General features: G+C 50.1%; 1 protein-coding gene and 1 long non-coding RNA gene across 6 annotated transcripts in view; one reads left to right on the top strand and one right to left on the bottom strand.

The window, feature by feature from the left end:
• LOC102566162 (uncharacterized) overlaps positions 1–14,477 on the bottom strand; it is a 98,825-nt gene extending 84,348 nt beyond the window's left edge. For 2 of the 5 annotated variants that reach the window (XM_059725660.1, XM_059725659.1), the window contains exons 1-4: positions 14,065–14,473; positions 8,210–8,458; positions 6,714–6,815; positions 4,740–4,988 (exon numbers count right to left, since the gene is read on the bottom strand). In XM_059725660.1, the coding sequence (XP_059581643.1) occupies positions 4,740–4,988; positions 6,714–6,815; positions 8,210–8,458; positions 14,065–14,341 (877 nt within the window). In that variant the 5' untranslated portion in view covers positions 14,342–14,473. Of the gene's footprint in view, positions 1–4,739; positions 4,989–6,713; positions 6,816–6,914; positions 6,988–8,209; positions 8,459–13,839; positions 14,017–14,064 lie in introns of those variants that run through there. The other 3 variants (XM_059725662.1, XM_059725661.1, XM_059725663.1) reach the window with 3 other exon arrangements.
• On the top strand, positions 5,587–13,324 carry LOC132249928 (uncharacterized). Its single transcript, XR_009461451.1, has 3 exons — positions 5,587–5,647; positions 12,637–12,720; positions 12,830–13,324. It is a non-coding gene; the product is annotated as an uncharacterized LOC132249928 (long non-coding RNA).
• Positions 14,478–14,858: the final 381 nt, after the last annotated feature.

A 14,858-nucleotide genomic window follows, 5' to 3' on the forward strand; every position in this document is an offset into this window, starting at 1 on the left:
CCCAGAGCATGTGCGCTGGGACTAACATCACTTCAGCGAATAAGACCATGGCCTCACTGTCATCTACGAGACCCTGGAACTGTTCCAGTGACCGTTCACAGCATAGATAGTTGTCTTGAGGTTTATGGGCAAAAGAACATCGTCGTCCTCCGGATTCTGCTTAACCCAATGGTTAACCAGCCTGTGAGTAACCTGCTTCGTCAGTTGTCTCGACTGCGTATCCTAATGGAGCCAAGATTATCTGGTGATTGGGAACGTCGACACCCGACCGAGATTCAAGGCACCAGACACCGCAAATCTGATCTTCCATCATTGCCACAGAGAACACCAGAAGAGCGATACATGTTTGGATTTCTCCTACAGCATTCTGGACTCAGTAAGCGACAACTTCAGATTTTAGGGGACGCAGGCCAATGGCAACTGGCCTATGAGTTAGGTTTCCGTTACCTAGAAGAATTAGATGATGGCTCCTCGACGATTTCATCTAGTTGAGTGTGCAAGAGAGGATAGATTAAGGTAGCAAATACTTATATTATATGTTTTGAAATTAATAGTGTAGTTCCATAAGAATTTTTTATAAATATTTTGAGATACATTAACTTATTTTTTGAGAGTTTTTGTTTACAGATCTGGAATTCAGAGTGCGTGGTGAAGAGAAGCCCCAAGAAGGATAACATCATAGGAAGAAGTGAGGGCCTGACGCGCGACTTCGCCATGACGCCCACTGAAGCCCTGATTGTGCAGTTTTTTGTTATGAATCTGATTATGTGTATATGTATTTGTGTTGGTTATTATTTGGTTCGATCCCTTGAGGACGAACTTCTTATGTTGGTGGATTTTGTGTTTACCCGTTTAGTTCGACGACCCGTGATAAGAGCTCTTGATCACTCGAGTGACGAGCGTACAGCATAATTCAGCTATGCCTTCAGCAAGGGGGGATGTCACAACCCAAGGGTGTGATTTTTTGTTTGTGTGCGCTTCGGCACTGCTGAATTATTTCCCACCATTTGTAGCTTTCTTTGCAGGGTGCATTTCTGAGCTGCAGAAAGGAGATGCACGTTGCAAGGAGTTCCCGCCATTCGTATTTAAATTCGCGCCTCGCTATTGGCCAGTTCTAAATTATTCCTACGTGGCGGCTAGCGATTGGCTTGCTAGCCGTATAAGAGGCTTGAGTGGTTTCCGCCCAAGTTGGAGGACTCCATGAACATCAGGAGGAGGAGACTTCACGTCTCGTGAAGATCTCTAAGCGCTGCGGAGCCTATTGGACCCAGTGTGTATTTCAAGAAGGCTACAGGGGTCTGATCAGCCTCTAGCCTCTCCCCGTTGCTGAACGATCCCTCGACGTACCCTTCCCTGCGCGCAAGTTCCACGGAGCCTAGCAAACTTCGTGTGAGTGAATCCAGAGCTCTGTCCGAGTCCTTAAACTGGGACTTACACGAAGTTTTCCTGGAAGTTTTCCAGCCTGCACCGCGACCATCTATGGTGTAAGTAAACAATCTTAAATCAACCATTAAGCGTCCATGCCTAATTCTAGCATGCCACCTGCCTTCCCCGACCCGGCGTGTCCGGGCTGCTGGCCACAGCCCGCCACGTGGAAAAAGGGCCTCGGACTGCTCCCGGCCCGCACACCATCCATCCAGACTTCAATGTCAATTCTGGGAGGAAGGCAATACTTAACTAGGATAACTGAAAAAAAACGAGGAACCGATTTGGGATGATGAAACATCCTTACTCAACCCCAGTTTGGGTAAATGGATCCATCTCTGACGTGCAACAAACAATGGTCACAGTCATCCCTGGTTGTGGAGAAGACTCAAGACCTTGATGTATTTTTCACAACATCTAAATCTGGCCAGAACTTCTGACAAGACTTCACAATTAATGGACTCTGCATGAACGCAATAAATGCTATTTTGTTGTTGCTGTTTTTCACTTTCCTCTGCTTGATAACACCCAGTGGACCAGAAGAGCTGTGAGGGAAGGTATGGAAGCTATATGGAGCAGAACATTCAGCACCTTGTGCTTTCTTCTCCTTGGTTTTTCTTTGGTTTAACCCTTTCCTTGGTTTTCATGTGGTCCTTTCTGGGAAGGAAGTCAGCAGAAGCCTCAGACAGGCTGAGGCCAAGGAAGGGGGCCAAGCCCAGATAGACCAGGGACCTAGAACAAAATAAACCAAGCAGGAGCCCAACCAGGGGCTGAAGCCCCAACCAAAGACAGAGAGGATTAGGGAAAAAAGAAGTCCAGATAACCACATAGGCTTGCTAAACTAGTAGCTTAAGGATAGGTAGGAGGGAAGCAAGGCATCCACAGCTGGCCTCCAGTTACTCAAAGCACAGCCTCCTGAAGCAGCATATCCAGTTTAACATCAAGAGGTGGTAGGCAAAAGTGAGGAGCCAGATTAGGGGCTGGGGCAGGTGGGTGGATATAATATGCCTACTAGGGGGCTCATGACCAACCCTGGAAGTGCAGACCATTACAGGAGCTCTTTAAGTTGAATGACAAGCTGATTCTTCAAGGCAAAGCTGACACCATGAACACATCTGTCCTGAGCCAGTTTCCCCTTCCAGGAGAAGGAGTAGCTTCCTCCCTCTTTCCTTAGCTGCACCGTCTCCAGTCATTTTGTCTTGCTCAGAGCTGCCATAGTAATGGTACATATTAATGTTCCAACTGCCTCATTAGTTCCCTGAAGACAATAGCCTCCTTTCTGGTCATTCACTGTCTTGGTTGCCCGTGAAGATGTAAACACCTCATATTGCAAAAACTGTTGTCTTCTCATGATGTTTTTGAGCACAGAATGAATGATTCTGCTGGATGCAGTTATGCATCAAAAGGAGCAGATAAGAAAGCCCAGGCTTAGAACACCTTTTCTAGCCCCTCCCCATTTGCGGAGAGCAGAGAGGATCCTGAATAGGACTGCCTAGTCATGGCAACGGTTGCAAAATTGCACCACTTCCTCAGGACAGGTGCAAGATGACCAGCATCCTACCACAGCCCACATGCAGATTCATGGATGGAGACTGATAGATGCACTAGTCCTGTCTCCATCACCACTAGGCTTTTGGATGTTGGTCCATTAAATGATATTGTTTCCTGTGGTAGAAACTTGCATGTGACTTTATTTAATGTGAGGAAGCTGCTGTACAGAACCAGCAAATACACAGTCTTGTCAAGGTGGAGATCTGAGCCCAGTGGCAAGAGAGAACCCAGCAAGACAGGAGATCTGCAGTTTGCTGAAGCCTTCATCCATCTCTATGCCATTGAGATCCTGACATCTTCTTCCACCTGCTCTGCCATTGAGGATTTTGGGTTAGACCGTGGTTTGTCTGGAACTTGCCCTCAGGCCTGTTCACCATGGGTAACCCTACCAGAAGTGTGAGACGCCAGGTGACCTACCTCTGAGGATCATTGGGACACACAAGCCTCTCCACCACTACCAAGTCATGGTCCATGGAGAGGAGTGAATACTACCACCTTATTTATTCAACAGTCTGGCAACCAGATTAGCAGAAGACTAGACAAGTGGGGACAGATGTGCTTTATAGTGCAACCTATCCTTTAAGTGAAGGTGGCTGAATGCTAACACTGTCATTTGGCAACAGGGGCTTCTTTTGCCATCTTCTGAAGCTTGGCTAAAGCTGGAGGTGGGGGCCCAAGTGGAAGATCCTGTGCTAAAAACAGTCCTTGAAAAACCCTTTCAGATGTCTGAGAGAAGGAATTTTCTTATACGCCCAAGGTCAAGCTGCTCACCCGTTTTGGGATCTGAAGGAAATCCCCACACCCCCAAGTAAAACCTGGCCATCACCATGACCCTGGGGCTTGTCCTCTGTCTAGGATTACTAGAGCAAATTTTAAGTTAAGTTGGGTAGAGCCCTTGTGTCCCCTGCCCTCTCCTTGTAGCTCATTGCCCACTCCAGAGGTTTTTACAGGCCCAAAGCACCCTATACAAATCCCAATAATCTCATGGATCCTTCTGGACATAGTTCTCTAGAAGTCTCTGGCAGTCCTTACCCCTGTGCTCCTATGACATAGCACTAGATTCTGCTCCTGTAACAGGACTTGTTCACAGGGCACTGCCAGTCTTCTCCCCCAGGACAACCTCAGGATATTCTCCATACAACTGCCACCCTCTCCTGAAAGCCCCAGGTTTCCATATCAGTAGGGAATTCGTAGTTGCTGCCTATCAAGTTGACAGCACCGGGGAGAAGGCTGGCAACCAAGATCCTGACCCCTCTCCATGATACAGGCAGTGTCTCTATTGCATCCAGCCATCCCAGGTCATAACCAGAGGTGAGGCAGAGTAAGAGTAGGCATCTGAGTGCTGCATGAGGACAGCTGCTACCTGCCGTGCTGTATTTCAAGCTGTGCTCCTTGCAAGGTTTCGGGGAGAGGAGCCATTGCCTTCTGCAACCAGCCTTTTCTTGGGATTGTCCAGCCCTTTTATTTTCCCCTTGCCCTACTTCTTTTCTTTTTGGGGTAGAAGGGCCAAAGTAACTCCACCTAATCATGGCTGCTTCAACCCCACCCAAAAGATAAAGTCCCAGGTGACCCTTCCCCAGTCCAAGCTGACAGAGGAGATCAGATCCTCATTGACACATGGATCTTTCTTTATTTCTTTGGTTTTCTCAACTCCAGCCACTGCCAACACCTCAGAAGGCAGAAGCCAAGCTGGGAAGATAAGCTCCTTCAGGGGGGCAGCCATGCAGGAGGCAGAGGGAGGATATTTTCATTTTGTTTCTTACCTTCAAGATGTTCAATGAGGTCTTGGTTTGTTTCCTTCAGCACCTTGTAGAACAGGTCCTTGTAGTGTGTGTCCCAGCTCGGCACCAGCTCGTACAGCTTCTGCATTCTGTCCCTGGTGGTCTTTGCTACCATGATGCTCTGGTATTGCTCAGTGCTCAGCGCACACTCACAGAGCTGACCCAGGACTGTGTCCACTGAAGAGACCTGCTGAATCAGCTGTTCTTGATGCCTATCCACAAAATGTTCCCCTGAGACAGACAGAGAAAAATAAAAAATCTAGCCTTATAGCAATGCAGTGAGTGTATTTCCCATGGAGCCAACTATTGATAAGGCATGCATTTTCCCTGCTGCTTATTTTTCAACTAGCTTCTTGTTGAGTAGGGACCTACTTCATTTGCACATTCACAGATTTCACAGAAGCCCTGAACACCGATTGTCCCATGAAATCCACAAAATCAACAAAAATAACTTAATAAAATTAAAATGCTGGATCCTAAATAGGATCCAGCAGCTCTTGCTGCAGGGAGGAGAAGGCATCAGCTGGTGGGGTGGCATGAAGGGCAGCAGACAAGATGGAAGTTGCTTAGCCAGTTGGTCCCCAGACTGTACTGGTGCTTGGGATTGTTCCTTCCTAGGCGCACAACTTTGTACCTGTCTGTAGCAGGGCACTAAGGTGCCTGCTGCTTGTACATCCAGAGTAACTACGTAGGTGCTGGTTGCTAGGGCAACCAGAGGGAGCTAGTGACTCACACCTGCCTGGTCAGCTGACCAGAAGGGCAGGGCCTGGCTCCTATATAAATCACAGGCTGGAAGCCAGGAGAAGTTCCCTGCTGGCAGCTAAGGGAGAAGGCGCTATGCCAGAGAGAGTAAAGGGAAGAGTTCTGAATACACGAACGGCTTGAGACTGGTGAGGATGGTGCACCCCTGGTGTGGCGGGAAGAATGTTGGAGCCAGAGGCCTGAGATTTATGTTATAGCCGAGGGGCTTATGCTTTGAGTTTGCTGTTGGTAGCTGGTGGTTTGGGAAGGCTATTAGGGGGAGGAGGAGGCCTCATAGGGGACCCACAGCAGTGTGGGGACCCCAGCACCAGTGAGGGGGCAGCATTCAGGGTGCACTGACCCCAGCCCCAGAGAGGAGGCAGTGAGATGCCCCTGAGAGAGGGGGCAGCATTGAGAAGCCAAAGAGGGGACAGCATTGGAGAAGCCCCAGAGAGAGGGGGCAGCATTGAGAAACCCCACAGAGGGCCCAGTGAGGACGAAGGGGACATATTAGATCAAGGCCAGGACAAACAACGTCGGTACCATCTGCGAGGCTTAGGCTGCGGTGTAGGAGAGGAATGGAGCCACAGATAGAGCCCCCTGGCATAGGGGCAGGAAATGGGCAGCCTCCCGCTAATTAACATCAATTAATCAATTAACAACAAGGCATGGCAGGAGAGAAGGTGGGTGGTTGGCCCAGGAACCAGGCCCAGGGTGGGCCACGTTTAGATCCGCCCAGAACAGGCACCTGTTACACTGTCCTTCTTAAACTTCATGAGATTTCTTTTGGCCCAATCCTCCAATTTGTTGAGGTCTCTCCGAGTTCTGGGGTTTAAGTATCAATGAAACTGCTCAATTTTAGCTACTTACCCTAAAGATATGTAAACTATTTATTCTTAAAGAAAGAAACAAGTTACCATAAAGGCTCTCCCTCAAAGAGTGGGCAGGAAACTGAGCTGCAAACTGACTTGCAAACTGCCCTGTTTGCTGCCCCTGTTCACTCACTCCCTGGTCCCTCAGGAAGCCTCCTTTTATACTCTCCTGGACCTGGACTGGTTCTGCCCCCATGTTAGTGCTTTTGTCAGACACTGGCAGCGATGCCCCAGCAACCACCCAGTGAGCAGCTCTCCCAGCTGCTGAGATCACACATGCTAATACAGCCCACCGAACAAAAATTTAGGAAGCCAAACACACAGATAGCCCTGCCTCACTTACCTTTCTGAAGCATATTCTTGTACCTTGTGCCTGGATCCTCCTCCTTTTCCTCCTCTTCCTCCTCTTCCCCTGAGGGAGCTACTTGCAAAATGCCCAGTTTTCCTGTCCCAAAATTGAAATGAGGAAAATGCTGAATGATTTAAAACAGGTAAATGAATAAGCTGAGGGAGGAAGACAACCCATTTTTAACTGAAATATCACCTGAGACTCTACAGGACTCTCAACAGGCTGCATGCTGTATGAGAAGAGTGTGTACTCTGGGTTCATATCCTGAAGACAAAACCAGTAGCTGGAAAGCAAGAACCAGCTTGAGCAAGTTTCTGTATCTCTCCTCTCTTATGAATAGGGCTTTATCCAACTCCCACGGTCTGGAATAGACTCCCCCAGAGATGGTGCAATCCCTACTCTGGATATCTTCTAAAAAAGTCTGGACACTCACCTTTCTGGAGTCATCTGACCCCAGCAGTCTTTCCTTCCCTAGTGCAGGGGGGCTGGACCTGATCACAAGAGATGACAGGGGGAGAGTGGAGGGGCCAGTATGGGGCCACTGCTAAGAGTTGCCTAAAGAGTGGACACAGACTTTCGCAGAAAGGATTTTACTGTGCAGTGCCCATTTTTTCACTGGAAGGAGCAGGGTGGGGAAGAAGGGCTCTCTTCCCTTTCTTCCAGGTCCCCTGGCATCCCCAGTGTCCTTTTGTTTCGCTGCCATCTTTCTCAGTCCAAAACAGCAGTTTGGAGGTTGGAAGAATGATGCCTGCAGGCTGCTGCTGAACCAATGTATGGCTCAGTTGTGATTCTTCACCCTCACTTTGGAATATGCCCCGGAGACAGGCCAGAACACCAGACCTGGGCAGCCGTCTCTCTCCCCCATCCCTTCTGGAGGATGCCAGACACTAGACACTGGGCCACGCTGCCACCGAGGCCCAAGTCCGTTCAGATATGTGAAGCCCATTCTGCAAAGTGTGCATGGGGACAGCAGTGTCTGGGATGGAACTGGCAGCACCAGGAACTGAAGCAGTCCCTGGTGGAGCAGGCACTCCCCCATTTATTCTGCAGGTTATACTGTACGGAGGACTCCCTTTTTTTTGGCAGTCATGCCACAAATTAGCCCTGAATGCTGCCTGAGTGCCACTCTAATCCCATTTCTCTGCCTGTTCTTCTCCTCTACCTTCTGCTTCCTGCCTTGTGCCCCCTGCCTCATTTGCTTCACTTTCTACTTCTTGCCCAACCTGCTCTTGGGCAGCCTGTCCCCTCAGCAAGCTGCCATGTGCCACATACAGAAGCTGCCTGTACCATAGTGGCACTCATGCTGTATCTTGGTTCCTCCCCCATTTTAAAGCATTGTGCAGGTCACCTGAACACCTGTGTCCAGCCTCACTACTGCACTGTTGAGCCAGGGGAAGACACCCATAGCCATGAAAGACTGTCACTGCAAGGTGCATTTGGGATGGAGCCCACTATTGATAAGGCATGCTCTTTCCTTGCTGCTCATTTACCCTCTAGCTCCTCGATGACGCAGCTGTTTGTTGCCTTCAATGCCTGGTACAGCTGGTCCTTGCGCCACATGTCCCAGCTCGACACCAGCTCAAACAGCTTCCTCATCCTGCCTTTGTCGCTTGTCTCAGCCAGGATGCTCTCATATTGCTCACGGTCCAGGGCTTTCTTATACAGCAAATTCCGGATGCATATCAATGAGGAGACTTGTTTAATGAGCTGCTCCCGGTGATAATCAACAAAATTGGCACCTAGGGAGGGAGTTTGAAAATAGAATTAATTGTTTTATTTGTCCTATCCAGGGCATTTCAAACTGGGAATGGGAGCAAGGTCACCCCCAGCTGTGGGGCTTGCTCCTTAGTGAGGTCCCTGGAGTGCCAGGTGACTGAGCTCCTGGCCCAGCTAGGCAGGCTTCATGCCATCATGGCCCATGAGCAGGAAACTGACAACTACTATCAGGTTCTTCTCCCAAAGAACAAAGATGGAAGAGCACAGAGCCCAGGCTACATGAAGATGGACAGCAGGAAGATCAACAGGGATCCCCACCAGGGAGATGCTTGGAAGACAGTCGTCTCGGGTCCCAAGACACACAGTACCCAGGTCATTCCTCCCTCAAAACTGAGCAACAGGTACACACATCTCACACCACCTGCAGAGACATCAGCAGGAACACCGGCTCTGGATGAGGGGAGGCAGCTTGCTGCCACCCCTAAGAAGAGATGCAGGAGGGTCATGGTGGGTGACTCCCTCTTGAGAAGGTCAGAGGGAGTAATCTTCTGCCCTGACCCCCTAGCCTGTGAGGTCTGCTGCCTCCCAGGGGCCCATATCTGGGACGTGGCTGAGAGGATTCCTAAACTCATCCAGCCCTCCGACCACTACTGCATGCTCCTCCCCCATGTGGGTGCAAATGACATGGCTTGGAGCAATCCTGGATAGGTCACGAGTGACTATAGGGCTCTGGGGTTGGGCTGAAGGGTTGGGGGTGCAGGTAGTTTTTTCCTCCATCCTTCTGGTTGTGGGCTGCAGGCCTAGCAGAGATGGATGTATCGAAGAGATGAACCGAAGACTCCAGTGGTGCTACTGAGAGGGTTTTGGCTTCCTTGACCACATCACACATTTCAGAGACAGAGGTCTTCTGGGAAGGGATGGTATCATCTTTACACTGAAGGAGAAGGCTCTTTTCTCAGCCAGGTTGGCGGACCTCCCAGACAGAGCTTTAAACTGAGATCACTGGAGGATGTGAGGGCAATGAGCGGAGCAGGAAATGCCAGGAAGGACACTGCAGCATGAGCTGAGGGAATGGAGCTCCCTCAACATGACAGGAAAACGAGGACCTCCAGCAGAAGGCTCAAATGCCTGTGCACAAATGCCAGGAGCATAGGGAATATACAGGAGGAACTGGCTCTCCTGTTTTCCTGTAGGGACTATGATAGCATAGGGATACCATAGACCTGGTGGGACTCTACCCATGATTGGACCATAGCTATAGAGGGCTACACCCTGCATAGGCAGGATTGGAGGGATTGGATTCCCTGCATAGGGAAAAAGGGTGGAGATATAGCTCTATATGTAAAGGAGCAGTACACTTCCTTGCAAGCTGAAATTGGTACTAAGGAAAGACGACCTGAGACCCTCAGGGTCAAGATACTGGGAGGGGGGAGGGGGCAGGGGGATGCAGTGAAAGGGACCTTACTGTAGGAATATATCCCAGACCTCCAAATCAAGATGAGGTGCTAGATCTGGAATTCTCCAAAGAACTGGAAGGGAATGGTCATCATGGGTGACTTTAACTACCCACATATCTCCTGGGAAGAACACTTGGCCAGATCTGACCGGCCACATCGATTTCTGACTTGTATTGATGAGGTCTATCTGTCTCAGGAAATACATGGGAAATGCCCTCCTAGGTTTAGTTTTGGCCACGGGGGACGGCCTGGTGAGTGATCTGACAATAGAGGGTAACCCAGGCGACAGTGACCATGACACTCTCACTTTCACTGTCTGTCATAGGGCTGGAAAATCTGTCAGTAAGGTACAAATTGTTGACTTTAAAAAAGCTGACTTCCATAAGTGAGTAATGCCATATGGGATCATGGACTGCAGGGAAAGAGTGTGGATGAAGAGTGGTTGTTCCTCAAGGACACTCTGCTCAGTGCACAGAAGTTGTCCATACCTGTACTCAAGAAAAGGTGGCACAGGGCCTGGAAGGCCATCTTGGCTCATTAGGGAAGTTGCACTTCTGAAAAAGAGAAGGGAGGCTTACTAATGATGGGGCTACGAATGGGTCTAAGGAGAACTACGTAAGATTGGCCCACACCTGTAGGGGCAGATTAGAAAAGCACAGGCAGTGACCAAATTCAGATTGGCAACTGAAATCAAGGACAATAAGAAGTCCTTCTATAGGTACGCAGGTAACAGGGGGAAAACCAGTGGGAGTGTGGGACCACTGCTCAATGCATCTGGACATCAAATCACCAACACTAAGTAGAAAGCTGAACTCCTGAATGAGTACTTTGCAGCTGTAGTCCACCAATCTAAGAGTGACAGCATGCCAAATGCAAATAGAAGACAGAATATTCACAGTAGGAATGATCACTCACTAACAGTCAATGCAGAGCTGGTGAAAGAACAGCTAGGGAGGCTGGATATCTATAAATCAGCAGGACCAGATGAACTCCTTCCAAGAGTACTGAATAAACTAGCCGAAGTCATCACAGGACCACTGGTGAACCCATATGGGAATTTGTGGTGCTCAGGAGAGGTCCCAGAAAACTGGAAAAGGGCTAATGTTGTGCCTATCTTCAAGAAAGGGAGGAGAGAGGACTCAGGGAACTAAAGGCTGATCAGCCTGACCTCAATCCCAGGAAAAATCCTCAAAAAAATTCTCAAGGAGTCTATATGCAGTAAGCCAGTAGAAGGCAAAATTCTGAATGACAGCCAGCACCATTTTATTGTGGGTTGTACGCTCATCTCTTTCTACAACCAGTTTACTCTCCACCTGGATAAGGGAGATGAGGTTGATGTTATTAACTTGGACTTTTGGAAGGCCTTTGACTTGGTGTCCCATGAGACTCCCATGGTAAAAGTAGGGGACTCTGGGCTCAACAATTCCACGGTGAAATGGGTGCAAAACTGGCTGCGGGGTTGTAAGGAGTGACCTAGAAACCACTATTCAAAGACGAAGCAGAAGAGAATGTTATGTGACAAATGCCTATCTGCAATGATAAGTAGGAGACAGTCCTAGATAAAGGGGGCTTGAAAACAAAAGCAAGAAGCAAAGTACTAGGTTAAAGGGCTCATTAAAATACTAAAAATCACGCCCCTAGGTGGGGAAAAAGTATGCTAATGAAACATACATGTGTGTAAATGAGATACAGAGCTAAAACACAGGTATAGAGACATGCTCAGTAAAGAACTCCTTGCGTCACTCCTTTATAACCAATCAGCAAACATAGATGCTTATGAAGGCTCAAAAATTCCTGTATAAAAGATGCTTAGAAATAGTAATCTGGTGTGCTTGTTACGTGAAATATTCCGCTCACACCTTTTATTGCTAGCAATAAACCTTCATTGTACTTTCACCCCTGGTATCTTTATTGGCCTTTGCATACTGGGCACGATCCCAGACTTGAGCTGGGGCTCAACAGGGTCAGGCCCAGAGAGTACTAATAGACAGATCTGTTTCAACCGGCGGAAGGCAGCCAGTGGGGTCCCCCAGGGTTTGGTGCTTATGTAACAAGAATCCCCTTCTTCCCGCATCCCCCATTTTGTGCATTACCTTTTTCTTCTGAGTTCTGGCAGAGACCTAGCACACTCACTGCGTGGGTTTGGCAAGGCTCAGAGCAAACCAGAAAGCTGGAGTGGCTTTCTGTAGGAGAAACCTAGAAACCGCATCTACATATCGATTGAGCAAGTGTCACTAAAGAAAACAAAAGAACTAAAATATCCGCTGCAAAGATTGTAAATATATGCTGATGCTAACCTAACTCACTTACTGTCCCCAGTGGATGTCGATCCAAACTACCTCACTGTGAGAGTTAAGCTATGCCCACAAAAATAAATCACAGTTTTTTGTTTTAATATGAATCGGTTAATTTTCTTAATTTTTTTCCTGCCACAACTTTGATCAAATTCAGTAAAGAAATAAACACAGTCCTGAGAGATGAAGAAGATACCGTGTTTTCAGTTTAGCACAAATCGTATTTTGCAGAGTTATTGTGGGTTTTTAGATAACTAAAAATCTTAGATCTATTTAGTTCCCTTTCTCTCTGGGAGCTCTCAATCGTTTGGTTGCTTCTCCCAGGCTCCTCCCCCGGGTTCCAAGCAAATGGCAATTCTGTGTGACCTCGTATTATTTACCGATATCCAAATGTGGGGTTCTCTTCTCTTTGGTAATTTCATACGCGCTCGTTCCTTTCTCTTTCTTTAGGTCTCTGGGACGTTACCCAACATCCTCAGGGATCAGACTCACCACCTCAGAGGTCTCCCTCGTTACCTCACTTCAGCTTCCCAGGTAAGTCTCTCTGCAGGACCCTTCTTCCGTTCACTTCCCTCTGTCATCTGTTGTGTCTCTCTTGTAGTCTCTCCTTATTTCTTCTGGGTTTCCTTCTTCTCTTTTCCAGACCCAATTCCAGGCTCCGTTCCCCTTGAAGTCCTTCCAGCTATCTCCTGCCTCTCGCAGCCGGAACTCTCCCCTGGCTCCGTCCGCACACGCTGCCTTTGTTTCAGTTTTCATGCAGGCCCCTCTCCTCCACCCAGGTATCCGGCCTCACACTTGCTGCGAAGGGAAGTTTTCTGTCTCCCTTCGCTCCCCAGAGTTCTGTGCGAGGGCCGTGACAGCGACCAGCTGGAGCTGGCAGAGTAGGGGGCAAGTGTCTGGAGGTGGTGGTGGCGGTGCTGTGGCGGGGCCTGTACGGCACTGCCTGCGGGGGCCCTCATACATGAACGGCTTGAGACTGGTGAGAGATGGCACACCCCTGGTGTGGCGGGAAGAATGTTGGAGCCAGAGGCCTGCGGGCGGTCACCCTGATTTGCCCCCCGCCCCATGGATGTAAAAAATGGCTTTGAAATTATAATTATAAAGTGATAAAAGCTGCTCTATTGTGCTGGTCCCTTGAGTGAATGCAAGCATGAGTCAGCAGGTAAGTAAATGACAAAACAGGAACCTCTGGCGATTACTTGACCATAGCCTAGTCAGAGGAACTTACCATGACAAAACTCTACTGTACAAGCCATTTTAGGCTAATCAAGCCAAGGAACTGATTCCTGGAACTGAGCACCCCCCATATTCACTACTGCTTTAACCCATGACAATACAGCCATTGGGTCAGTCGAGGCAAGGGGGGACTCCCCAAACTGCACCATCAGGCAAAACCCCGCCCTGACCGTGAATGACAGCTGTCATGCACTACTCAAGACCCATGTGGGACCGGGACCTCTGTCCTGGGCAGCCAATATGAAGCTGGGGGATCACACAAGGGGGGGGGGGGGCAGGCTCCACCAAACAACAACAACAACAAAATGATCGGGCCTCTTGCTGCTTCTGCCTTGAGCAGGCACCTGCAGCTGCCTGGACCATGACATGTATACAGGGTCAGAAAAATAAAACCCACCATTTAAATTAAAAACTCACCATTTCAATTTGGGGGGCAAGAATGCCATCCTGAAGGACTAAACCCCTGGCACTGTACAACAGCCCTTTGTTCCCCCATCTGGCTCTCCCGGCTGCACCCTGCCAAGTCCCAGCCCCTCTGCGCCTTCGTCCTGGGCACAAAAACGCTTTCCTCTGGCTGGAAACGGGAAACCAGCCAAGGGCATGAGGGGGCTGCAGGCAAGAGGAGCCAGTGTCCTTCCTTACCGGCTCCCGGCGTGTCCATGAGTCTCTCTGCCAGGTCTCCCCGGCCCATGGTCCGCAGAGCCCGGACAGCCACCCGCAGGCTGCCGCGCTCTCCACACCTGTTGAGCAGCAGGTCAGCGAGTGCTGCCGGCTCCGCGCCCCAGAGTCTCTCCCGGGGAAGCGGCTCGGAGCCCTCCTGCAGCGGGGTTTCCTCCAGCCCCTGCTTCAGTGCCCAGAGCTCCTCATGTCTCAGTTCGCCCAGGACCTGCCGCAGGGCTTCTCTCGTTGGGCTCCCCATAACGCTACCTCCGGCAAACCCTCACCAACGCCCCGGCGCGGAGCAGAGCAGAGCAGAGCAGAGCAGAGGGGCTGCTTGTTCGGCCTCTGACCTGTTACAGGAAAACCGTTTGGCGAGAAGCGTGGGCTGCGAAACATCCTCTGCTCCGCCCCGACTTCCCCAGCTTCACTGGTTGCGGGCCAGAGCCTGCCCTGCGAGGGGCTGCGCTCCTCCGCAAGCTCCGCCCTGGCAGCCCGTCCCGGGGCCGCGGGCAGGACCGGGCACACACATCTGTGCTGTGCTTCTGCCCGGGGCAGCACCCCGGACTCGTTTCTGAGCTGTCCTGCCTCGGCTGGGACATTCCCGCTCCAAGTGGCCTTCCCCCTTGCGACCCGCAGGCGAGACCCCGCGGGCGCACGCCGCTCCGCACACGGGAGCGCGGGGCGAGCTCTCCCGCACGCGGCGCCCCCGCGCTCCCTCAGGTCCTCCCTCGGCCAGGGCTGCATCTGGGAGCCCCAGTTCAGCCCCGCGCCTTCAA

Source organism: Alligator mississippiensis, chromosome 4 (assembly GCF_030867095.1).
Source record: "Alligator mississippiensis isolate rAllMis1 chromosome 4, rAllMis1, whole genome shotgun sequence".
NCBI lineage: Eukaryota > Metazoa > Chordata > Crocodylia > Alligatoridae > Alligator > Alligator mississippiensis.